This window comes from Equus przewalskii, chromosome 13 (assembly GCF_037783145.1).
Source record: "Equus przewalskii isolate Varuska chromosome 13, EquPr2, whole genome shotgun sequence".
In the NCBI taxonomy this organism is placed as follows: domain Eukaryota; kingdom Metazoa; phylum Chordata; class Mammalia; order Perissodactyla; family Equidae; genus Equus; species Equus przewalskii.
Window position 1 is genome coordinate 42639310 of NC_091843.1, and position 23870 is coordinate 42663179.

General features: G+C 44.9%; 1 protein-coding gene across 11 annotated transcripts in view; it reads left to right on the plus strand.

The window, feature by feature from the left end:
* The window catches only part of ACSL6 (acyl-CoA synthetase long chain family member 6), a 60637-nt gene that overhangs the window by 27113 nt on the left and 9654 nt on the right, over nucleotides 1-23870 (plus strand). For 6 of the 11 annotated variants that reach the window (XM_070571117.1, XM_008528736.2, XM_070571121.1 and 3 more), the window contains 11 exons: nucleotides 6300-6373; nucleotides 7904-7981; nucleotides 9432-9566; nucleotides 9954-10088; nucleotides 11155-11250; nucleotides 12256-12328; nucleotides 14393-14481; nucleotides 15216-15332; nucleotides 18313-18456; nucleotides 19444-19545; nucleotides 20457-20528. In XM_070571117.1, the coding sequence (XP_070427218.1) occupies nucleotides 6300-6373; nucleotides 7904-7981; nucleotides 9432-9566; nucleotides 9954-10088; nucleotides 11155-11250; nucleotides 12256-12328; nucleotides 14393-14481; nucleotides 15216-15332; nucleotides 18313-18456; nucleotides 19444-19545; nucleotides 20457-20528 (1115 nt within the window). Of the gene's footprint in view, nucleotides 1-6299; nucleotides 6374-7903; nucleotides 7982-8038; nucleotides 8117-9431; nucleotides 9567-9953; nucleotides 10089-11154; nucleotides 11251-12255; nucleotides 12329-14392; nucleotides 14482-15215; nucleotides 15333-18312; nucleotides 18457-19443; nucleotides 19546-20456; nucleotides 20529-23870 lie in introns of all 11 variants that reach the window. The other 5 variants (XM_070571115.1, XM_070571122.1, XM_008528734.2 and 2 more) reach the window with 1 other exon arrangement.

The following is a 23870-nucleotide window of genomic DNA, read 5'->3' on the forward strand; positions in this document are numbered from 1 at the left end:
TGATAGTCAGCCTCTTGTCAAGCCTATCAGCCATGTATGTCCTCACCATCAGCCCCAGATACAGCTTCCCTTCTGCACTGACTGTCCTGGCTCCCAGCTTCATCAAGAGCCATGTTGTTCTTTCAGGGAGGAAAGACGGAAAATATGATCTGAACCTGACATTTGGCTTATGATTCTGGCAGAATCATTCTGGGAAGATTTTCTTTTTGGCATGTGATGGGAACATATGTGGAGATTCCCAGAATAAGCCAGTGCTTCAGAGCCCCTGGTCAAGCCAAGAAGGCCCAGGAGTAGGTGAAAACTTGGAGTTTAGCTGTACTCAGGGATGGCTAATGGGCGGGTGTATGATTGGCTATTCATTTCACAATAACTATTAGCTAAACTGGAAACTGAACCTCACCCAAAAAAAGATAATTTAGGGGTGTAACATAGTCCAATTTGGGAAATTTGGCCCCATGAATGACAGTTAAGATGTTCCCTATGAGTTCATGTACCTTATCTTCCCAGAGGAGAAAATACAGTGGTTTTTTAAAACATATCCTGTTCAGTCTATGTGTTTTTAGTATTCTTTTTCTAATTTATGTAGATTCATTCATTTAGCTCATTTATTGAGCATCCACTATGCATCAGACCTAGTGTTGGGGGCTGAGGACACAGGGATGGACGAGACACAGCCCTACCCTTGTGAGCTCACAGCTCATGTCATCAGGCATTTCAATACAATGCAGTCACTGCCTCGAGGGTCTGCATCCCAGGATGCATGCAGTACTTGGCCACCTAGAGGTCAGAACAGCAGGGAAGAAAGGGTTCCCAGAGGAAGTCGATCGAAGCAGAGTCCCGAAGGATCAGCAGCTGAAGGAAAAGAGGGGGAAGGACATTCTCCACAGAGGGAACAGCATGTGCAGAGGACTGGTGGCAGAAACGAAAATGTCACTTTGAGGCAGAGTTGAGTGAGGAAAAGAGAGGTCTGGGAGCAGGGCCTGGGAACACTGGTGGGAGGAGAATGATAGGGGTAAGAGTTTCAAATGGAGGCTGAGCAGGAGCAGCCAGAGAGGCTAGAGAAGAATAGAATCTGTCAGCATTGTCTAGTGACTAAGTTGTACCCATAGCATGCTGCCACAAAACGCCTGCTGGTGCTCTTGGCAAAGGCTAATCATGGGCTGGGGACTGGAAACAGAAGCTGATTGTGGTGGACTGAGGAGTGAATGGGAGGTGAGGATGTCAGTTCAGCAAGTGTGAACAATTCTTTCAAGAAGTTTGGCCATGACACCAAAAGGCATGCTCCATAGTGTTTATAGCAACAGTATTTGAATAGTCAGAGTCTGGAAATAACTCAAATACCCGTCAGCAATAGAATGATATGCCTACAAGTATTATACCTCAATGTTGTGTGAAAGAAACTAGGCACAAAAGATTGTACAATTTCTTTAATGTAAAATGACAAAACACAACAAACTATTCTATGGTTTTGGAAGTCAGGATAACGGGGCTCTGGAATGCTGGTGATGTTCTATTTCTTGATCTGGGTGCTGGTGGCACAGGTAAGTTCAATTTGAAAAACAATCTATTGAGCTGTACACTTATGTGGACACTTTTCCATATGTATGTTATGCTGCAAGAAAAAGTTTACTTAAAAAAAATCAGCTGTGTAGGAATGACAGGGAGCAAGGGTGGCAGCTGGTGGAAGCCATGGGGTTGAGGGAGGGTGGGGTTTTTGTTGTTTTCCTGGAGATACTTGAAAGTGTATTTCTTATAGTTGAGAAGGAGCCACTAGGGATAGAGGAGAGGGAGGTGATGCTCAGCAGAGCAAGGGGGAAGAAGGGAGAAAGAGAGGATTCTGGGAGGCCAAGAAGATGTGGGGAGCCCTCCTCTGTGGAGTAGGAGTCAGGGGTCCTGGCCTGAGGGTGAGAGGAGTCATGAACAGATCAGAGTCGAAAGGGGCACAGTGTGAAAGTTTTGTGAAGAGAACCCTTCTGGACTGGAGGCCGTGAGCCTCAGGGGCCACATTGTGGGAGGGGTGGAAAAGATGGGCAGCTGGGTTGGCTTGGTGGCATTATCAGACTAGGGTGTTCTAGAGGAAGCCTGGGAGCTGAAGCACTTGGCAGGAGAGAGTGGCTAAAGTGAGGGACACCAGAGTCCAGCCTGGGAGGGAGAGATGAGAGGAAAGATAGGTTGGGGAGGATCACATGTCTGGAGTTCTATGAAAGGGTCTCAGCATGAGGGAGCTGGCCGGGTCAGTTCTTAGCGGTGGCAGTAGGGGTAGGAGTCTGAGGAGGATGTGGAGGCCACTGGAATGGGGCATCTTTTCTATTCCAATTGAGGGTGCCCAGGAAAGCCCAGTCATCTGCAGTCATTTAGCTGAGCATGTACATGCCCATCAGCCCTACAGCTAGGGCTGCTTAGAGGCAGGCTCTCTGGAGAAAATACTCACCTTGACCTATTCATTTTGCACCGTTCGGTTCAAGACTTTTGTGATCACAGGCATAAAACTATCTCCACACTCCTGCTGGATGGTTTTAGGAGAATTTCTTAACCTTTCTTAAGCCTCAGTTTCCTTAGATATTAAATGAATACATCTAATACCTGTATCATAGGGTTGTTTCAAGAAATAACTGAACTACCGTGTATGAAATACCTAGCACAGTGCCCACACTAGTGGGTGTTCAGTGATTGGCTGCTACTATAGTTATTATCTGTATTCCTACTGGCCCTCAAGTCTGATTTGTAAAAAATTGGTAGATATGAGATTGATGAACGTAAGACTCAATCCTAAAGAATGTTTAGAAGCCTCTAGCAGAGAGACGAACGAACACTGTGTTTGCCTTGTAAAATTTCCAGAGCACTTATGTCACCCATATCTTTTGTAACCCACCTTTGACTGTGTGAAAGTGGAGACAAGCAGCCAGAAGAGCCCCCAGCCAGAGGGCCCAGCACTGCTCCCAACCTGGACTCCTGCCCCTGCGAGAGAGACCTGGAGCTTAGCTTCACCCCACAGCTGCTCTCACTTGGAGTGCATGTCCCTCTAGGGCAGATCTTCACTGATCTGCACATACCTTTCTGCTATCAGCCGTGGGTGGGCCGCCCAGGAACCCCAGCTGAAGTCAAAATGCCATTTGCAAAACCTGAAACTAAGAGAGTTATTGCTGTCCGCAGCTGGAGAGAAGTGAAATGCAAGGATGGCCAACTTATGCTTAGAAGGTGGGAAATGGACAGTAGGTCTCATACTGCTAAGATGTTGGGGCCTGGGTGGCATCACCTCCCACTGATGCGGCACCAGAAAAGGAGAGAACCAGAGGAAACGTTGATTTTGCAACTTTATGCATAGGTCTAGCTAAGAATGCTTTGCCTTTTCCCCCATGTGAGCAACTTGGAATATTTTCCATATCATGTGTAAAAGAATTGCTGCCAGAGGTATGTAGGTGTCCTGAATCAGAGACACAAGCACAGCTTTTCCAAAGGCTCACCTCTGACCTCCCAACTTAGACCTTGCAGTCTTCTCCCAGGATTTGTTGTCAACATTCACTTCTCCTTTATCCTTTGGGACCGCATCTAGACATGACTTGAGGAAATAATTTGAACATTTCTGGGAATATTTAAAAATTCTATAACTCAGAAGTTTATAAAATTTTGTTCATATACACAAGAAAACATTTGTTTCTAAAAGGTATAAACTTTTCTCGTCATGTTGGAGAGGAAGAGGGCTTGTCTAAGTAAGCAGAATTGAATAACTACTACCAATGTATGTGTTCGGGCCTGAACTCAGTGGAGGCTTTAGATACTTTTCATGAATGAAGACAACTTTTTCATCAATGAATACAACCCTGAGGTTGTATTAGGCATAAGCAAGTCAGCCAATCTCGCAAATCTAAAGCTCTGTAGCGCAGGACCATATTTTGTGACAGTTCTGATTTCATATTTAGTATTTTGGGGATGTCCCTTAGAAAATTCCAAAACTTGAGAATCCACAGGTGAAAATTTCCAGGTGACACTGTCCAATAGTTTCTGGGCACAGGGACTCAGGGCAATTTCTTAATATGGGCCTGGGTTTGAGGAAAGATGCTGGGATGAAAGAAGGACCAGCAGAGGTAACACAGATCCCATGGATCTTATTGTTTTCAAAAGGAAGATATTTTAACGTCTACCTATTACAAAATGTGACTTTAAAAATCCTGTAACCTTCTGTGTCCCCCAAAGTCATCTATGTGATTTGCAATACAGATGTAAGTGCCAGAGCACCTGTTGAAACCCCGCCCACCACACATCTTGGTTAGACAGAGATGGGGCCATTACTGATGCTCTATGTCTCTGACAAATGGGTTACCAGTAAGTTGAGCAAACAGGCCTCATGGGATATAATCATGAGAGTAATTTTATTTTTGTCTCCATCTGTTCCTTTAAACTTGCTTAGTGGGGGTAGTTCTTTTTCTGCCCCAGGATAAAAACATAGGCATCTCATGCCTTTTCTGGTCACTCTCAGGTAATAAAAACCTCCATGGTCATTGTAAGTCACAAACACGGTCTTAATTCAGAGTTGCAAGTGTCAGTCCAAAATGAGTCAGTCCACTTCATTGTGCCTTCTCCCGTGCCCAGCTCGGCTGGCTGCAGGCTTGGTGGGGAAGGTGTGGTCTGCCTTTTCTGTTTTCGCTGGTGTTTCTCCTCCTCCTCTAGCTGCTAATGAAGGTTTCTGCCCTCTCCCAACAGGTGGAAGTTGGGAGGGAAAATAAGAAAGTGGGAAAGGGAAGTTGGGAGATAATTTGGGGCAAACGTTTAAAACTCACTCTTTAGACACTTTCAGGAATTTTCTTGACATAGGCTGAGCGCTTCCTTTGGTTTTCTGTTCTCTAATCCACTTCAGCTTCTGCCTCTGCTGTGCATTTTATTGCTTCCCCGTAATAGGGGGGTGGTGTGGGGAGGGGGCGGGACGTCCCTTTGCCCCGGCAAACTGGCCTTGTGGACAAGACTCCTTTTTAACTCACCATTCCCACCACCACTCCCTCAGACTGATGTGCCTTGTGCAGACTCCATATCCAGTTCCTGGGATTTATTATTTTTTGGCAGCTGAAGCCTTCTTTACCTTTCTCATTGGGTCCCTCAGCTTTAGGGAACACAGTCAGTGTCTGAAGCAATCCCATTTGGGTCTAGATTAGTTTGGGTTTCAGGTTGGGGTTGGGAGAGAGGCCTTCTCATTCCTCCCCTTTGATGGGCTGTAGAAATTGGTGTAGCTCTCTCTAAAGAGATCCTTCTCACAAATTCTCAATCTCTCTCTCTCTCTGTCTTATTGAGGTGAAATTCACATGGCATAAAATTAACCATTTTAAAGTGAATAATTCAGTGGAATTTAGTACAATACTCTCTTAATCTCCTCTCACTTAGCCCTTTTATTGCCTCTTTCTGGGTGAGGGTTGCAAAGTTAACATATTGGTTTATTTGATGTTTCCTGGGTAAATTCTGCATAGTGGTCTGGCCTCTCACTTTTGGTGTTTCACAGCTATTGTATCTGCTGCCTCAGCGGAAACTTAAAATTAACATCTTTTCTACATGAATTATATCCTTAGACCATATAGATGCCCTATGAGGTGGGTATCATCGTCCCTGTTTTATAGGTAAGGAAATAGAGAGGAGAAATGGCTTGCCCATGTTATGCTAGCTGTGAGAGGCACGGTCAGGATTTGAGCCCAGTCAGATCTGCCCAGCAGCAGCAGCAGGGTTGTGTCCACCCTGACATGGAATAGTGGCCGAGCTGGCCTCCCTTTCCACCCGGCCTCTGAGTTGTCCTGGCAGCCCCAGGCTTCCTCACAAGCAGCAGTGAAAGGTAGTGCCTGGACATCTGTGTCCCATCTCTGCTGATGAGCAGGCAGGAGGGGCTGCTTCAACCCTCTGTACCTCCAGCCTGGCCTGAGCCTGGGGCCTTCCCAGGTTCCAGATGCAGCAAAGAAGTCCTCTGCCAGCAGAGTTGGCTACTAGATTCTGGAGACTAGACCTGCTCAGGCCCAGAGAACAGCATAGGGCACTGGGTGTATGTGAGGACCCAAGAGCCTGTGCTCCCTGAGGGAGGCAGGAGAGGGTAAGGGGCAGGCCACAGGTAGCCAACGCCTCAGGCCTTGAGGCACCCCACCTGTGCAGCTGTGTTACCTGCCATCTGGTCCCAAGATGGTGGGCTTTGAATGTCTACAGGATGAAGGTCCAGCCAGAGCTCGGCTGGAGAGCCCTGGGTGTTTGGGACTGCCGACTCGGGCAGTGTTCTCAAGGAGTGGCGCTTGAGCTTCCAACTAATTTGCCTTCTTGCTTTCTCTTTTCAGGGAACCCCAAAGGTGCAATGCTCACCCATGGGAACGTGGTGGCTGACTTCTCAGGCTTTCTGAAAGTGACAGAGGTGAATAAAGTAGACTCGCTAATGCGGGTGTCTCTTGAGGACACCCTCAAGCCTCAGAGGCTTTTTGTGTCTTTGTTTTCCTGATATAATCTGAACTGCCTTTCACAAGCAGAAGTTTCTGTTCTCATTAGAGCAACCCCTTTCTTGCAGACACTTTTAACTGCAAACACTGAAATGATCTATACCTGAAAAATATTCAGTTTATTTCTAAGTGCTAAGATCCCAGGAAAAAAAACCATTTTTTTTCATTTTTAACTTCAAAAATTGAGATACCTGTGGTTTTGTGTGTACCTTTATTTAGAAAGTAATCCCTAATAACTTACTTGTTTTTCAAGTAGGTCAGGGTTTAATTCAGTCGTTTTGTGTTTAAGGACTACTAGAGTCTGGGAAACAGCGGCAACTGCTAATTTCTAAGGCTGTACTTAAAAAGGTAAATCAAAAATCAGAAAAGCCTGATATCTCGGCCTGAAAAAAGCATGTTAGCATTTTATAACCAGCTAGGAAAGAAGGACCTTTTCCCACAAGTGGTGAGTATCCGAATGTCCTACAGTTTCCTTAAGGAGAAAGGAATGTATCTTTTCATATAAGTTAGGCTTTTTCTTTGCTGTGGAGAGATCACTATCCACATTCGTGCCAGATGGTGTTATGGAGCATATGCCCCAAACAGTTATATATTTTGGTCAAAAAAGGTGAAAGAGGTGAAAGACTGCTGGTGAGCCCAGGTCAGGAGCCGTGAGCCAGGTCCCCAGGGCTTGTCCAAACACATCCAAAAGCCAGCCCAGGAGAATGAAGGCCTCTGCAAAAAGGCAGAGAGCAGGGAAGTCCAGCAAAGGAGAGCTCCCAAAGGCACGTCCTGTCCTGTCCTTGAGCCCAGGCCTTGTGCAGGTCCCCCTGGCTGTCGCAGCCCCTGCCCTGAGGTCAGTCCCATCTGTGAGAAGAGGGCTAGGGTGCACAGCAGGCCTGCCTCTCAGCCATGGCTCGTGAGGCCTGGTTCAGCTGTCTGGGGCCTGACCTTGCCCCCAACTCTGTCCCCGGCTCGTATCTTAGCCACAGTTGGTGTAGATTTAGGGTTCTCTGGGCCCGTTTCTCTGAAAGAAGGACTAGGAAGTGCTGACAAGCCGAGACCCTCTGAATCCCAGCCGACTGCCTGCAGTGAGGCGCAGGCCCTCCCCAGAGGAGACTCGCTGCGGAGCTGGGCTCTGCTGGTTTGTGTGTGCTTCATTTGGCTCTTTGCTTCTGCAGATAACCTAGACCCACTGGCGCTGCGACCTAACACTCCGCTTCCTACGCTGCCTGTCTCTCTGTCTCTCTTTTCTTCCTGCACCTTCTTCCTCTCACTCTTTCTCTCTCATTTTTTTCTCTCTCTCATCTCACCTCTCTCTCTGTCTCCCTCCCCCCTTCCCCAGTTCCCTACCCCCTCTTCCTGTTTGCCCCTCCAGGACCATTTTCTCTTTATTGTTTTATGACTCTCTTGTCGTCTTCCTGTCAGTGTTTTCTTTCCTTTCTGTCTCCCATGCCCGGCACCTGCAGAAAGTGATCTTTCCGAGACAGGACGATGTGCTCATCTCCTTCCTGCCTCTGGCTCACATGTTTGAGAGAGTAATCCAGGTAAGACGCCCGCCCTACTGACCGGGCCTTGCCTGGGCTCCTTCTGTTCTCTTACAGAGTCAGTGGGCTCCCACTCGTGCGGATGTGCACGTTTCCTATTTGCCTTTAGCACACATGTTTGAGCGAATGGTGCAGGTAAGGCCCTGGCTCCAGGGAGGCACAGTCTGTGCCCAGAACCCAGAACCCCAGCAGGCTGTCACTTGTCACTGGTGGTGTGAAGTAGCACTAAACTGCCCTGTCCTCAGAAGGTACCTTAGGGGTCAGAGGACCTTGGCCACCCCACCTGTCCCTCTCGAGAGCATTGCTCCAGGGAAGACCCCAGGCCAGCCCTGTCTTACCTGTGGACACACCTCAGCTGAGAGACACCCCAGCTGATGCATCTACTCAGAGCATCACAACTTTGCAGAAGTGCTCTACCGTTCTAGCTCTCGGCTGTGTGGCTCTATATATGGCCAAATGCTTATATTCCATAACTTCCATAACTCACCAATTCCTAACAAAGAAAACAAGATGCTAAAGTTGGGCAATCAGACAGTCATGGCCCCTCAGGCTGTCAATGGGACTAGCATTATGAATGGCCCTGAGACAGGCCTTATGGGATTGCAGAGGGGACGCGGGCGGGGTCCACATGAGGTTCTGAGGACAAAGAATTCTCCATGTATGTCACTCAAGGAATCAACCTGTGAATAAACTGTGTCTTCTAAGCCTCTCCCATTTTGCCTTGGGGGAGATCTGGTATAATAGGGCATGCTTTCCAGCTTTCCAGACCTGGATTAGAATGCCAGCAATTACTGTGAACTGGTTTTGTGACTGGGCAAGTCCCTTTACCTCTCCGACCTTTGCGTTCCTCACCTATAAAATGGATATTAGAAATACTGGCTCTCCTATAGGGTTGCTATGAGCATTAAAGAAAGGAGGATTATATTAAGCCTCTGGCATACTCTTAGTCCCTTTAGCAACCAGCCAGGTCCCCCTTAGCCTCCCACAGCCAACATTAGCAGCATCTCCTGTACTCATGGGTACCACAAACCCTTCAGAGTTGGTGAGGTGTTCCTGGGGAAATCCGCAGACGCTCTGAGAGCTGGAGCAGACCCATTGATAGGATGTAGTATGGCTCAGAGAGCTAAGGCCCCTGTCCAGAGTTTAGGAGTGAACATGAAGGGGCAGGCACCAGTGAGACTGGCTGCTCTGGCATCTCCCAGAGGCTCAGCATTCCACTCTGTCTCCTGCTGCTTCTCTCTGTGCCTGAGTGGAACTTAGTAGGGAGGTGGGGAGGTGGCAGGGAGTTTGTCACCTCAGATAGCATTCTTCAATGTCCCATGGCAGCAGCCAGAGCTGGGTTAAGGGGTCATGGGCGCCCTCCATGTAGGGCAGAACTTTAGACAGCTCTGGACTGTAGCCAAGACTGACCAGCCTGAGGGACTCCTCCCTTCCTGTCCTTTTCCTCCAGTCTGTTGTCTACTGCCACGGAGGGCGCGTCGGCTTCTTCCAGGGAGACATCCGTCTCCTCTCGGATGATATGAAGGCTCTTTGCCCCACCATCTTCCCTGTGGTCCCACGACTGCTGAACCGGATGTACGACAAGGTGAGCCCTCCAGGGAGTCTCTGCCCAGGCTGAAAAGCTGCTTATCTGCTGTATGGACAGGGTCTGGAACCCCATGCAGGCTTTCCACACCTCCACCCTCAGGTTCTAGAAGTTGCCTCTTCTCTTGAATGCCCTAACTCTCATCCTTGCTATTCTCCAAAACCCTGGTTGTGGTTGGGGAGATTTTTTCAGGAATTGCTATCCCCACAACATGCCCAGACCTTGGTAGCATTAACCTTTAGCTGGATGTCACACATTCAGTGACCTCCTACAGGGGTGAAATAGAGCATGGCTTCTCTGCTGGCCAGTCTGGGCCTTCTTCCTGGGGGGTGTGTCTAGAGGTGGCACATGCAGCCCCAACAGCTGTTTCCAACTTCTGTTCCCTAGATCTTCTGCCAAGCAGACACACCAGTAAAGCGTTGGTTCCTGGAGTTTGCAGCAAAGCGTAAACAGGCTGAGGTCCGGAGTGGAATCATCAGGAATGACAGTATCTGGGATGAATTATTCTTTAATAAGATTCAGGTAAGAAAATGAACAAGTGATTGTAGAGTGACACCCAAGTGTCCAATGGTTGACCTTACAGAAGAATTAAAGAAGTTCATCCCAGTGGCCTGTAATCTTATAAAATAATAAAACTCATTTGCTAATGAAATCAAAGCTTAAGCTACCATTGAAATCTAAAAGGGCTCATTTCTGTTCTTTAGAGATGTGTTATATTTGCCAAAAGGCAACCAGCAAGAAGGGCTCCTGAAAAGTAGGTTGCTTGACCTCCACAGGCATCAGAGCAACTCTGCCCTTCATGGGTCACGTCCACCAAGGGGGCTTGAAGATTCTCTTGCCCCTCCCTGTAGCCCTGGCCATGGTGGTTTTCCAGCAGCTCTAGGTTCTAGCCAGATGACCAAGAATCTTCCTTTCCCTTTGTGTTTCCTATCCCTTCAACCTCTCCCAAACCAGGCCAGTCATAAGTTACTCATTTGTGTCTCCCCACTAGAGTTTTCAAGCTATGCATTACTCAAGGAATTTGTAGTTAATTAGTAGCATTACTCATTTTTTTCTTACTATTCTATTTTTAGATATGAAAATTAATATTTAAAATCTCTTGGCTCAACTTAGAAAGACAAAGCGTTTAAAGAATTCTTTGTCCTCTGCAGTGCATAGTAAATAGAGCATTGTATTGATTTATAAATGAAAAAAGCCTATGCCATTGAGACGGAAGTGGGAAGAAATTGTCTTAAGTATTTGTTTTGGATGCTAGCAAATGATGGGAGAGTGAGGGAATGGCTATGTATTTTAAGGAAGAGAGAATGAGAATTACAGAATACCATACAGGTTAGTGGCACTTATCTCAAAATACATAAAAGAATTGACGATATCATGGGTTGAGTTGCAAAGCTGATTGGACTGATTCATTTGGAAGGAGAAGGGACTTCCTCAGCTCATGTGTTATACAGCCTCAAGCCTTCTCTCTGATCCCTATCCTATGGTCCAGGTAGGGGACAGTTGTTGAAGGTTGAACAGATGAGGCCCAGATGGGCTAGACGCCACTCTGGCAGCACAAACATTGGCAGGTTCTTCTCTCTTCCCACAGGCCAGTCTTGGTGGGTGTGTGCGGATGATTGTTACTGGAGCAGCCCCCGCATCACCAACAGTCTTGGGATTCCTCCGGGCGGCTCTGGGGTGCCAGGTATTGCCATTATGTGTCCTTCCCTGGGAGCAATGGGATGTGTGTTAGGGCAGGAAACCCACTATACTGTCTACTGAACGGAAAAAGATCCTGGGAGCAAGCTTTTAGTGGAATAAAAGCTCCCTCCTCTGAGGATGTAAGAAGCCTGAGTCAATGAATGCCAGGATGAACTTGTGACAGTCTTGAAAGCCCAGGTGTTTCCACTCTGCGAAAAAGGATCAGATAAACTATGTATGAATCATCAATGTGCTGGAGAACCTGTACCAAACCTGTAGCAGCATCTCTGCGTTCTCCAGCCTGCAAAATATCTCCCAACCCAGAAAAGGAGCACAAGGGAGGAGGATGAAAGTCCACTTGTGTGTTTTTATTTGATTCAATAGGTTTTGTTATCTCTAAAAAGCCCACTCCTTACATTTATCCATTCGATTAATATTTAAGTTCCTACATATGCGGGGTATAGTAACATAGTTGTGACTGATGGGTTTGAACTAAAGTAAGCACATCTATTTCATAAATGTACATGCTTAAATTTTTTTACTTTGGAAGCTCTGGGCTTCTTACACTGTCCTCCTGTTCTACACCAACATGGCCTGACCACTCCTAAAGGCAGACTCTCCTACATGGTGTATTCTTGCAAGCATATGGGGCTCTGGAGGGGAATATCTTTCAAAGACAAAATAAAACATATAGTAGATTTTAAAATATTTGTCTTTAATACATATTCTGCAAATGAAAAATAGTTAGTGGCTGAAAATAGGCCAGAAATCTTTACCCCAAACCACATAACCTTATCTAACTGTCTATGGTAAAAATAGCAAAGTAGCCACACCTGTGGTCTGTGTTCAGCTTCACCTGGAATTACCTACCTCCAGAGCACCTCCCCTCTCACCATCCCCAGCACGGAGCAGCCTGATGCTCAGTGGGAGGTTAGCTGCCTGAAAAAGGCAGCCCGTCAGCTGCAGGAGGGTGTGTGCCTGCATTGTGGTCTCCGTGTTTTGCTTGAAGGTTTATGAAGGTTATGGCCAAACTGAGTGCACAGCTGGATGTACGTTCACCACACCCGGGGACTGGACCTCAGGTAGGATGGACTGGAGATGAGGGAATGGTTCACAGGGCACTGCTGAGTTCAGGCAGCAGGCTCTAAAGCTTCCTCATGGAAAGTAAATTTACATGGGCACTTAGGAAAAAAGCAACAGAAATAGAAGAAAAACACTAATGGTGGTTATGGCATTATTCGTTGTGGCATTATGGATCTATTGTTCTCTTTGTTACATATTTTTGTATTTTCCTACTTTTTTGTATTTTTCTATTTCTTTTGTAGATAAATAGAAGTCATGTTTAAAAAAATAATAAAAAGTAGTAGATCACAAAATAAGGCTCCAGGTGGAAAAATGCTTATAATATCAGTAAAAATCAGTATATTGGATTTTATAGATCCTAATACCACATAGCCTTGCTTACAGTCATTTTAGAATGAAAGAAGCAGGCCATGAATTGAATATGATTTGGGAAGGAGAGGCAAGTTCATGGTGGCCAGAGCACTATTTCTTAAAGGGCCACTTCTGAGGCCCTTGGGGAACTGTGGTCTCCTGTGGTGTTAATGTCTAGAGGGCAGCAGCAATCTCAGGAAGGAGGGGCTCCTATCCATGTCCTCATTCTGAAGAGCCTCATCTTTCAGGGCAAGGAGGAAGCGGTGGGTAGCCCATGTACCATCTATCACCAAATTTAGACCAGACACTGGAATAATCTGAAAAACGTTCAGCAAAAGAATTCTTGAGGATACCCACTTCCTCTGTGAGCCTGGGGTCACTCTTCATGCTTAAGTTTGCTCAACTACCAACTGGAAAACTTGAGATGATGTGCATGCAAAAGAAATATGCTCAGTAATGCAATACTATTTTCAGAGTACCTTGAGGTAGTCAGCAGAAACACGATAGGTGCATGCTAAATTGAAATCATATTTTGCCAAGTCAAGTACAGAAGCCTTTTTTCCTGAGCTTTATTTCTTTAAACTCTAGCTGAATAAAGCCTATTTTGTAACATTCTTTGATCTCTCTACCACTCGCAAACCTACTACAAGGATTGTCTTTTGAGGTCTTATTTCACTAACTTTTTTCTTATCACCACCATTGTATTTACTGATCACGCTCACATGTTCCCTTCCTGTTGGACCCTTTCTTCCCTCTTACGTCATCTGAGTTCTCCTATGTAAGGCTTTTGAGGTTTTGCCTTTTTAATTAATCCCCTTACCATAAAAACTTTCAAGGGCTATTGAGTATTAGAGGATAGATATCTTTGTACAATACTGTAAAGGATTTGGCAGCCTCTCATTTAAAAGAGAACCAAAGAGTCACAGCCTCATTTTTCATTTACATGGTTGTTTTTTTCAGGACCTTGGCCAGCACCTAATTAAAAATCCTCTGCCTTGCCAGTTAATTCTGCAACAACCACAAAAAATTATTAGAAAATGACTTAGATATAATTTTGTGGTTGGAGTATATAAGACCAAGAAAAGTCTTATTTTTCAGGGACAAGTTACCTTGTCTTTGCTTTCCATTCCTTTGTTGCTCAAAGTGTAGTGTGTGGACCAGAAGCCTCACCATCACCTGGGTGCCTGTAAGAAATGGAGAATCTCAGGCCTCATCCCAGACCTACTGAATCCGAATCTACATTTTAACTAGATTTGTAGATGATTGCCATGCACATTAAACAACTGTCTGGTGACTGGAGGAGAAGCGATGATGACTATATTGAATGATCCCAAACCAAGACGTGTGATCTGACCATGGGAAAAATGTTTTAATATGGGCATTATTGTAAAAAAAAAAATCCTGCCTGTATGGTTGGTGTGGGTATGAGCCCCACCATGGACCCTGTGCAGGTTAGTGCTGGGCCAGGTGTGCCTGGCTAGCTCTTAAGAATCAAATGTAAAACAAAGGCCCAGCAGAGGTTGGCCTCTCCTTTCCAGAATTTTGTTTCACTATCAGCACTGGCCTGTGACAAATGCCGATCTTAAAGCATATTGCTTTCCATTCATAATTCCCCAGTATGACCACTTGGGGCTTTTTACATGGCATGGAGCATCTTCATTGCTGAAATTGATCTGAACACTGACAAATACCATATTACTCTAATGTTCTAGGGCATGTCGGGGCGCCTCTGCCCTGCAATCATATCAAGCTCGTCGATATCGAAGAACTGAACTATTGGACCTGCAAAGGAGAGGGAGAGGTAAACTTACGCATTTAGCCATTCGTGTCTGTGATGCTACATGTAGTGAGTAAAAGAAAAAAAACATGAAAATGGAATTATTTTCCTTTTACCCTATGTGTAAAGTCACTTTAAATTACTGATTAATTTGAATTCAATTGAATTCAGCATTTCCTCTCCTGTTTATGAAGCAATCAACCCCCAAGGCTGGGACCGGGATGGTCTAAATGAAGATTTGGAATTCCTAAACTTTAAAAAAATCTCTTTTATTCCCCCTAACTGGCATGGCCTGCTGCTGTCTATCTGTCCCAGCAGAAACATGACCGTTTGCAAATAGGTCAGATAGTGTAGATAGAGCTGGCCTGTACTTGTTCATTCTGTGGGAGTGGATGGGAAAGCTGAGCTTGCTCATGAAGTAGGGGGCTCAAGCATCGCCAGTAGAACCAGCCAGCCATCAATATCTGATGAGACCCCATCTAGTCTCACAAAGCAGCAAATGCTGAAGGCCAGGGGGTTCCTGAGGAAGGAAAGATGGCAGAAGGAGGCCTGGGGTAGCCAGGGCAGAGGGAAAAGATGGAAAGGATGCTGCTTGAGAGAAGGCAGGAGACGGTTCCTGTCCTTTATTTCCATCACTGCAATTTCCACAGTGGATTTCCTGAGGGATTGCATACATTATTCTACACATGCCTGGTGACAGCCTCACATTAAGATTCATTATGCTGTGGGCTGAGAGAAAATGCTGTTTGTCCCTACAGATATGTGTGAAAGGACCAAATGTGTTCAAAGGTTATTTGAAAGATCCTGACAGGACAAAGGAGGCTCTGGACAGCGACGGCTGGCTTCACACTGGAGACATTGGGAAATGGCTGCCGGTGCGTATGTTTGGAACCATGGAGCACCAAACATTTTGGTGGTAGTAGGGTGTATAATCTGACTCACTCCTGAGGCAGGAGTCTTCTCTATATCTTCCCTGACAATTAGTTCAGAAACACCTCCAGGGATCTGGAGGTTCTTCTTTGCCACATTCTTGAAGCTTCATCCTCCGTGTTCCTGATGAAGGTGATAGGGATCTTTGTGGGAGGGTACAGCTGGAGTTTGAGACCCACTCTATTCTTGATGGTTTCCAGAAAGAGATCTGACAGTGCTGTGGAGTTTGATGGGTGGAGTAGAAGGAGCAGGGGGTTCGTAGATCTGGGAGATCTGAGAAAGGCAGGGCCTGGGAGCCCACGGACTCTGGCTTCCAGCTGAGAGGTGGCACTGAGCAGTGAGAAAAGCTTGGAGCTGAGCAGGAGGATGCGTGAGTTCCTCTGGCTCTGCCAGCAGTTGCTCTTGTGACCTTGAGCAAAGCCTCATCCCCTCTGGGTCTCCAGATTGACTCACTTGTAGAATAAGAGTGCAAGGCTATGTGGCATTCGTTGGCTCTGGCCCCCAACTTTTAGCCAAAACCAGTTATTGTGCCTCATTCTGTCATTTGTAAAATGGGGACCATAACATTGCTTACCTCTGTGGTTACTGTTGTGAGGAATATAATCTCATTTATTCCTCACAATAGTTAGCACAAAGCCTGGCCCAGAGGAGATGCTTAGGTGAAAGCTATGACCAGAAAAAGGCTCTGTCACTGAAACTGAGAGCCCTCCCCTGAAGCAGCCCACCCCAGGGACCTCTCCATGTCTCTGGGAAGTTGCTCAGGTTTTGAGTGGATGTTCTGAGATGATTTGTTTGTCGGGCATGTGAATGATGTCGAGCCCTCCAGGAGTCCTCTGGACTGGCGAGCTGATTTGCCCCTGCTTGAATCAGTGTGCTTCCCTTTGAGGACGCTCTTTCCTGCAGCAGACAATGATGTATCCCTGGTGTGTGCCCTGGGCCAAGGGCTCTGCTCAGGGGAGAGATGTGCCTTTCGACGGTTCCCAACCCAATGTGATGGGCATGAGCCGAGGGCCGCTGTTACCTGGAGAGAGGCAGAGGAGGACAGGCGGCTACTGGATCTGAGTCTCAGGATATGAGTCATGTTCTGAGGGGAGAGGAGAGAGTAGGAAAGAGAGTCAGGGCGGGAGTCATAGAACAGCACGTGCTAAGTGAGAGACAGTAGAGGTGTGAGGCAAGCAATTCCAACTGGGGGCCCACAGGTGTGGAGAAGGGAGGCTGGAGAAGCAGCAGGGCCCTGGATACCGGCAGAGGGTGGGTTGTCCCGTCAGCTAAGGAAGTTGAGGCTTCAGGGCCCCTCACTTGTATGGACTCCTTCTAAGGAACTTCCTTTTGTATTATTTTCCTTAAAGAGGGCCCTCAAAATGGGAAAAAAGTTAAAGCTCCACAAAACCTTGAATCTGCTGCTGATGCCCTATAACTTGGATGAAACCACTCACCTTTCAGGGTGTTGTGAGAAGCAAGTACATTAATTCATGTGAAGCACACCTAGTGTAGTCCTTGAACTCAGAGCCCAAGAGAGCAGGCAGGCAGTCTTTGGGAGGCAATTTCTTTTAATTATTATTATTTTGAAATAGTATTAGATAGATCACAGAAAAGGTATAAGCTTCTGATCCAGAAAGACCTGATTCAAATCCTGGTTCCCCTCCCTCCTGGCTGTGTGGCTTTGGAGGAGTTACTAACCTCTCTGATTCTCACTTTTATCATCTATGAAATGGAGGTGATGATACCCAGCTTATGGGGTGCCATGAGGACCAAAGAAGCCAGTGTAGGGAAAGCATGTGATGTCCAGCCTGGGTTTTGAGCAAAATGGGGCCTGCTTGTTTTTCTCTTCTAGAGAAATTGTCCTGGTTCTGGTGGATCAAGCAGATGGGGCAGGAACAGAGTGGTTTTGATGGGAGGAGGCGGTGGATATGAGAGGCATTTATGACTGAGGACAGATGAGCCTGACTGCTGGAAGTCCCAGGAGAGGCAAACGGCAAGGCCATCTCCAGATTTGGGGCTCGGCGACTGGGACAGTCTTGAGGAGGACAGTGATGAGCTGCTTTGGGGGCATGTTGCATCCTGCAGGCCTGGTTTCTGAAGCATTCTGAGGATAATTAGGTTCTGGGTCTGGAGCTCAGTGAAGAGGTCTGGCTGGAAGCTCAGACAGATGTGGGAGTGGCCAGTGAAGAGGTAAATGGTGTTTATCTCAAGCAGCATTGTCAGAGGAGGTAAGAAAAGTGCAACATTCAAGGGTTGAGCCAAAGGAGAGAGACTCACCTAATCATCTCAGAAACTCAAATAGGTCAAGGGGAGTCAGGGAGGTAAGTGGAGGTCCTGGACGCCAGACTCACAAGCACTCACTGCCCAAGGGAGGGCCTGCCTGCTCTAGGGGTGAGGACTCCTAATGCCGTCTAGCTCATTACGTAGGCATCATGGGAAGCCTCTGCCAGAGCTGTGCTATCTGCTGGAGGATAGAGAGACCACTTTTTGGAGTGGTTACAATAGTTAAAGTGAGAGGCCTAAGCATGATTTAAGGAGCAAAACTGAAGATGCTGGTGAGAAAAGGGACAGCTGGAGCAAGGGCCTGGGCAAGAAGGGAGCCCTGATGGGAAAGTAGGTGGGCCTTCTGAGGAGGAGGACACCTGTTGCTGGGCACTAGGGTGGCAGGAGTGGGAGGGGGGTGTGGCTTGGGTCAATGCTGAGGGGAAAGCACAGTGGGTACTCAGGGCCCAGTAAAGCTTGGGAACCATTAACCTGTGGTACATGATGGCTCTCTCCAGCCACTCAGTGGCTTCATAAGAGCAGAGACAGCAGATGGAGGAGCAGATCCGGGGAAGTCTGCAGGGTAGGACAGGGCAGGAGTGAGGGGCTGTGGCACTAAGGAGTAGGGGTTCAGGCTTGGGAATGCTGTCTTTTTATGAAGCTGTTTGTCTAACTCCACAGGCAGGAACTCTTAAAATTATTGATCGGAAAAAGCACATATTTAAACTCGCTCAGGGAGAATATGTTGCACCCGAGAAGATTGAGAACATCTATATCCGGAGTGAGCCTGTGGCGCAAATCTATGTTCATGGGGACAGCTTAAAGGTGACTCCTCTATTCTTCAGCCCTCCCAAGCATACTAGGCCTGCTGAAAAATCTAGAGTTATCTTGGCATAATTTCCAAAGTATTTGATATTTGATTAAAGTGGTATACACTAATTTCCAATCAGACACCAGTATTCTCCTGCATATTAGATCATGAGAGAAAATTCCTTTTTTAAAGAGAAATCTTAATTGCTTATAGTTTGGTAAATTGCAATTAGGTAAATAAGTTGCTTGAAGTGGTAGTAATGAACATTCCCACTACTTTTAACTTATGCTCTACCTACTTCCGAGAGGAATTTTGAGGTAAGATGCAAGATTCAGGGTTTCTGCTGTTTTGATTTTAAACTATGCAAATGAACATGACAAATAAATGGATACAGTATTGCAAGTAATGGTATTGGTGATAATATAGTTTCTTAGGATTAAATTATTTGGAGAGAATTTATATTTATTTTTTCAACATCATTTAGATTTGAAGTCAGAAAGGTCACTGTGAATATATTCTATGCTGTCATTGGAATTATAATTAAATATTATTAAATTATTTTTGAAAAAATCCTTTAAAAAATTAAAATAGAGTTCTTTGTGAATGAGGACCATAATGAAACAATTTCAAAATGGTCTGGAAATCCTGAGAAACATATGTGTTTTGGATCATAGAGTTGTTTGATTAGCATCCTAAAAAGGTACTTAAGAGTGGCATGAGAATCAAAGGTACATATCGGTCTAACTTTACTGATTCTTAATCTCCTTAAGCTTATTCTTTATTACTTTTTAAAATATAGTTAGGGGAATATATCAGAAAATAAGCACTCAAGAATGTATGATACATTAATAGAATGTTTCATAACATATAAGCATATACTTATTTTTAGAAAAGGGTGGAGTCTGAGAATACCAAGAGATTATTTTTAATGCTGGACCACAAATAACCACTTTAAAGGATCTGTCATTCATGATTGTGTTTTTGTTTGATGGGAAATGCAGGCCTTTTTGGTGGGCATTGTTGTGCCCGACCCTGAAGTCATGCCGTCCTGGGCCCAGAAGAGAGGAATCGAAGGGACGTATGTAGAGCTCTGCACAAATAGGGTCAGTACCTTGGGGGTGTTCCCTAAAAACTCGCTGGGCCTTGTATGATACTGCATAATGAGAGGAGAGAAAAACAGTAGACCAGCGAAATTTGAACAGGTAGAGGAATTTGTAACATTATTTTATAGATGGTGGGACTCCTAAACCAGAGCTTTGTCTTTTTCTTAATTGTTGAAGGAGCTTATATTTCTTCTTAGAATGTTTGATAAACTATTGAATTTTAGAGCCAGGAGACATAATAGAAAGCTTAGCCAGCCCTGTTGTTTTACAGCTTGGAGGCTAGTCCAGAGAAAGAGGTGGTTTGCCCAAGGCCACACAACAGGTTAGCAGCAGTGTCAGATGTGAGCACAGACCTTCTGACTCATTGACCATGCTCTTTACAAATGTGAAGTGGATTTTGTATCTACTGGACTTAGACAGTCTTTGAATTGAACAAGTAACACAATTTTTCCTGCTTAGAGCATTAGTTACTCGCACCTTCCAGAAACCTTCTCAGGGCACATGTAGGGTCCTCTGGAGGAGAATCTCTGTGCTCTGGCTCAACATCAGCTCCTTCCAATGGGTGGTCCATTCTCAGCAGCAGCCGTGGACCCTAGCACTCCCAGTGGACTTGGGCTCTTCTGAGGGTGACAGGACTCCTAGGACTCACCAGGCTGACCTGAGGCCCACTTAAAAAAATCGAGTGGTCCCTTAGCCTATTCATGGTCACTTCTTTAGCCATGGCCAACATGTACTTGCCTGATGAGAGGTAGTGATTGGCATGCTGCCAGGCAGTGTCAACCCCATTTGCGGGGCAGGAGGATGTGTTGGCACAATTGCCAGTTGCACTTTGCTCAAAACTCATTATTTCCTCTACTTCCATTTCAAAATGTGTTTTTGCCTTGTCATTTTGCCTCTATGGTTCATTGCAGGAGCTGAAGAAAGCCATTTTGGAAGATATGGTGAGCTTGGGAAAAGAAGGTGGACTCCATTCTTTTGAACAGGTAACTATTATCTTCCCATACTTGTTACAGCCCTTTTTGCAGTGATGAAAATTAAATTAACCCACAGTGACTCTGACCTAGATTCCCCATCCTCCGTGCTATGGCCCACAGGCAGGCTGTGTATGCACAGACCCCTGAAGGCCTGTTCCAAGATGACTTTGCAACAGCCTGCATCCTGAACTAAAATAGGTCGTATGTCGAGTGAGACTGCACTCATTGTCCTCATAATCACAAGCGTTCATGAAGCTGAAATAGTACCCTAGCCATCACTAGTACATCATGTGTACATGGTCTGTATCCAAGCTGCCTGCAATACTCAAGACCAGAGTCCTGTCCTATTTTTATTTTTACGGGAACTGTCTTCTTGGGTGCAGAAGGCAAGCTGACTTGCTAGGACATGGGAAAGATTGGGCTCCTCGAGCCAGTGATCTGTCAGCCCAGCATGCCCTCTACAAAGAGGAGGAAACAAAGAATATGTTGGGAGAGGGGACACAGCAGTCCTCTAAGACTTTTATCTTTGCAAGGTTGGGGTTCTCATTGAAGTGAGTTTATAAGCATACTTGTTCCTACCTACATATGCTGTTTATACATCTTCTTTAGTCAAAAATTCAAAAAGAGGGGCTGGCCCTGTGATGTAGTGGTTAAGTTTAGCACAGTTTACTTCAGTGGCCCGGGTTTGTGGGTTTTGATCCCAGGCACAGACCTGCACCACTTGTAGCCATGCTATGGCAGCGAACCCCATATAAAGTGGAGGAAGGTTGGCACAGGTGTTAGCTCAAGGCTAGTCTTCCTCAGCAAAAAAAAAAGAAAGAAAAAAATTCTTCAAGCGAAAAAAATACTGATTTTTCCAGTTTCCTTGTATGTATTTAATATAAAGGTTTTTGATAAAATTTTGTTTCTCCAGTAGGGTCCCCAGATACAATATTAGGGATCTGCAGGTTGATGAGAATTTTGAATTTTATATGTTCATTTTGATGATAACCTAAAAACATTTTAAACTAGTTTTAAATATAAATTTCTTGCAGCAATTAAAAAACATTTCTACAGATTAAGACTTTTCTTAAGTTTCAAACTGAAGAAATCTAAACATAGTTTCAGGGTCTGAGAAAGCTGTTTTTCTTTTGAAATAGATCTTTACATTAATCCAGTTTGAGAAACACTGCTTTACCCTCATCTGTCAGCATGTTTTAGGACAAAGAAGGCCTAGATAAATACATTCTTATTTCAAAAAATTATAAAGGCATTCTGAGGCATTCAGGCAGTTTATCGTTATGAAAGAAAGGTCAATTCTGGCATGATAATTATTTAAATTTCTGAATTTCCTGGAACTGACTTCATTGCCTTTCCATTAAGAGGAGCTGTGTGGGTCATATGTGATCATGTAGAGCAGGGGCCACAAACGGGTGGTTGGAGACCTGATCGATCTGGCTTACATGCTGGTCAGAATGGCTCGCAGTAAGGGTGCTGTGCTTGCATGGGCCTGGAGGCGCCATTGCCTAAGCCAGGAAGTTTCTTTGTGCATTCCCAAGGCCTGCACGCCCCCTGCTGGTGTTGGGATGCATAACCTGCAGTGCCCCACAGGGCATGTGGAGAAACAGACCATCTGATTCCTCTTCATGGAAAAGACTACCAACTCTTAAGATTATGCTTTTGGGGGCCAGCCCAGTGGCTTAGTGGTTGAGTTTGTACCCTCAGCTTTGGCAGCCCAGGGTTCACCGGTTTGGATCCCAGGCATGGACCTGCACACCGTTCATCAAGCCATGCTGTGGCAGCATCCCACATACCAAATAGAGACAGATTGGCAACAGATGTTAGCCCAGGGCACATCTGCCTCACCAAAAAAAAAAAGAAAGAAAGAAAGAAAAGGGACATAAGTTTCCAGTGTTAACCACTGCTCTAGTTAGAGCTTTTACTGAGAGGAAATGTGTTCTTGACTTTCCACATGCCTTAAGCAGAGTTTCTGCTCTAATAATCTGCCCTCACCATGGTAACCTCAAATACAGAGAAGTCATGTGGCATCCCAGAGGCCTGAGTTTTATTGCCAAGACTGTCACCTCTTCATTTTCTCTGTTCTCATTTTCCTCTTTATTAGTCTGTGGCATCCTCCCCATCACAGCCAGTGTGTGCCCTCAGCTGACCAGAGAGCAAAAACCAGTCCTCATGCATGGGGAGGGTGTGCTCCCAGCTGTGTTCCAAAGCTCAACATAAATTATTTGCATTAATCCATAATCCAATGTCAGCTTGTCCTTTCCCCTTTTCTTCAAAATTAAATAATCAATTAAGGCTTAACTCTAATTTTTAAAAAACCACACCCCCACAAATAGATCTCCAAGCCCAGGGCCTGAATCATTCAACAAAAGATTTAGGAGTTCAGACTTACTGGGCTGGGTTGATCTGAATGAAACTTTGAATTACAATTTGACGTAATTTAATTTCCAGAAACAGACAATTCCTAGAACTATTATTAGTTTGTAGAAATCTTTGGAAGATATATTTTAATGAGTAGATGGGAAGCATTTAAAATAACTGTGTCAATAATTAAAACACGTAAGTACCTGGGAAGTATTTGAACATACTTAACTGTGATTTAAATATTTTCTTGACATTTGTATGCCTCATTAATTTGCATAGGCAATACAAAGTAAACTTTGACACTTGATAGATTTTTTCACATTCTGACTAGTCAAGCCCTCAATAAAAATATTTTATTGTATTTCCTGTCATTGAAATGAATACTAACCAATTTGCTTTTAAAGCAGAAATGAATTGAGAATTTCCCTAATTAATTTAGATTTTTTTTACTTTCTCTCTTCTGTCCTAAATTATTCATTCTGTTTATTATCTACAAGCAATATTGTGTGTCACAGTGTTTTATTGAGTAATACCATTGAAAAACTTAAAATACTATGTTACTTGAAAATTATGAAAAGTTCTGTGCTTTAATGAGTTGGCATAAATTGACACTTTTGAGGTATTTTATTCCAATACAATATTTAAATGTTATAGTATTTCTAAATTTAAAAAAAACCCATAAAATAATTTTTTAGTGGCAAGAGTGTATTTTCTGGAAAGGAAGCTAACATTATGCATCTCCTTCCTTCTTCCCTCAACAAAAACCTTGCTTATTAACATTGGAAAACAAATTTCATGGTGTGTTGGGTATAAAGGGGGAACAAAGATTCTCATTCCTTTTTCTTTCACAATTTGACAGTTTGGTTTTATGAGAAAATATATGATTATTTCTAGAAAATGAAAATTGGTTTTATCATTGGTTCACTTCTGAAAAAAACTATGGGTTTGGGACCCACAGTTAAGGTCAGTTTTAGTTAAACATGTGGTTTA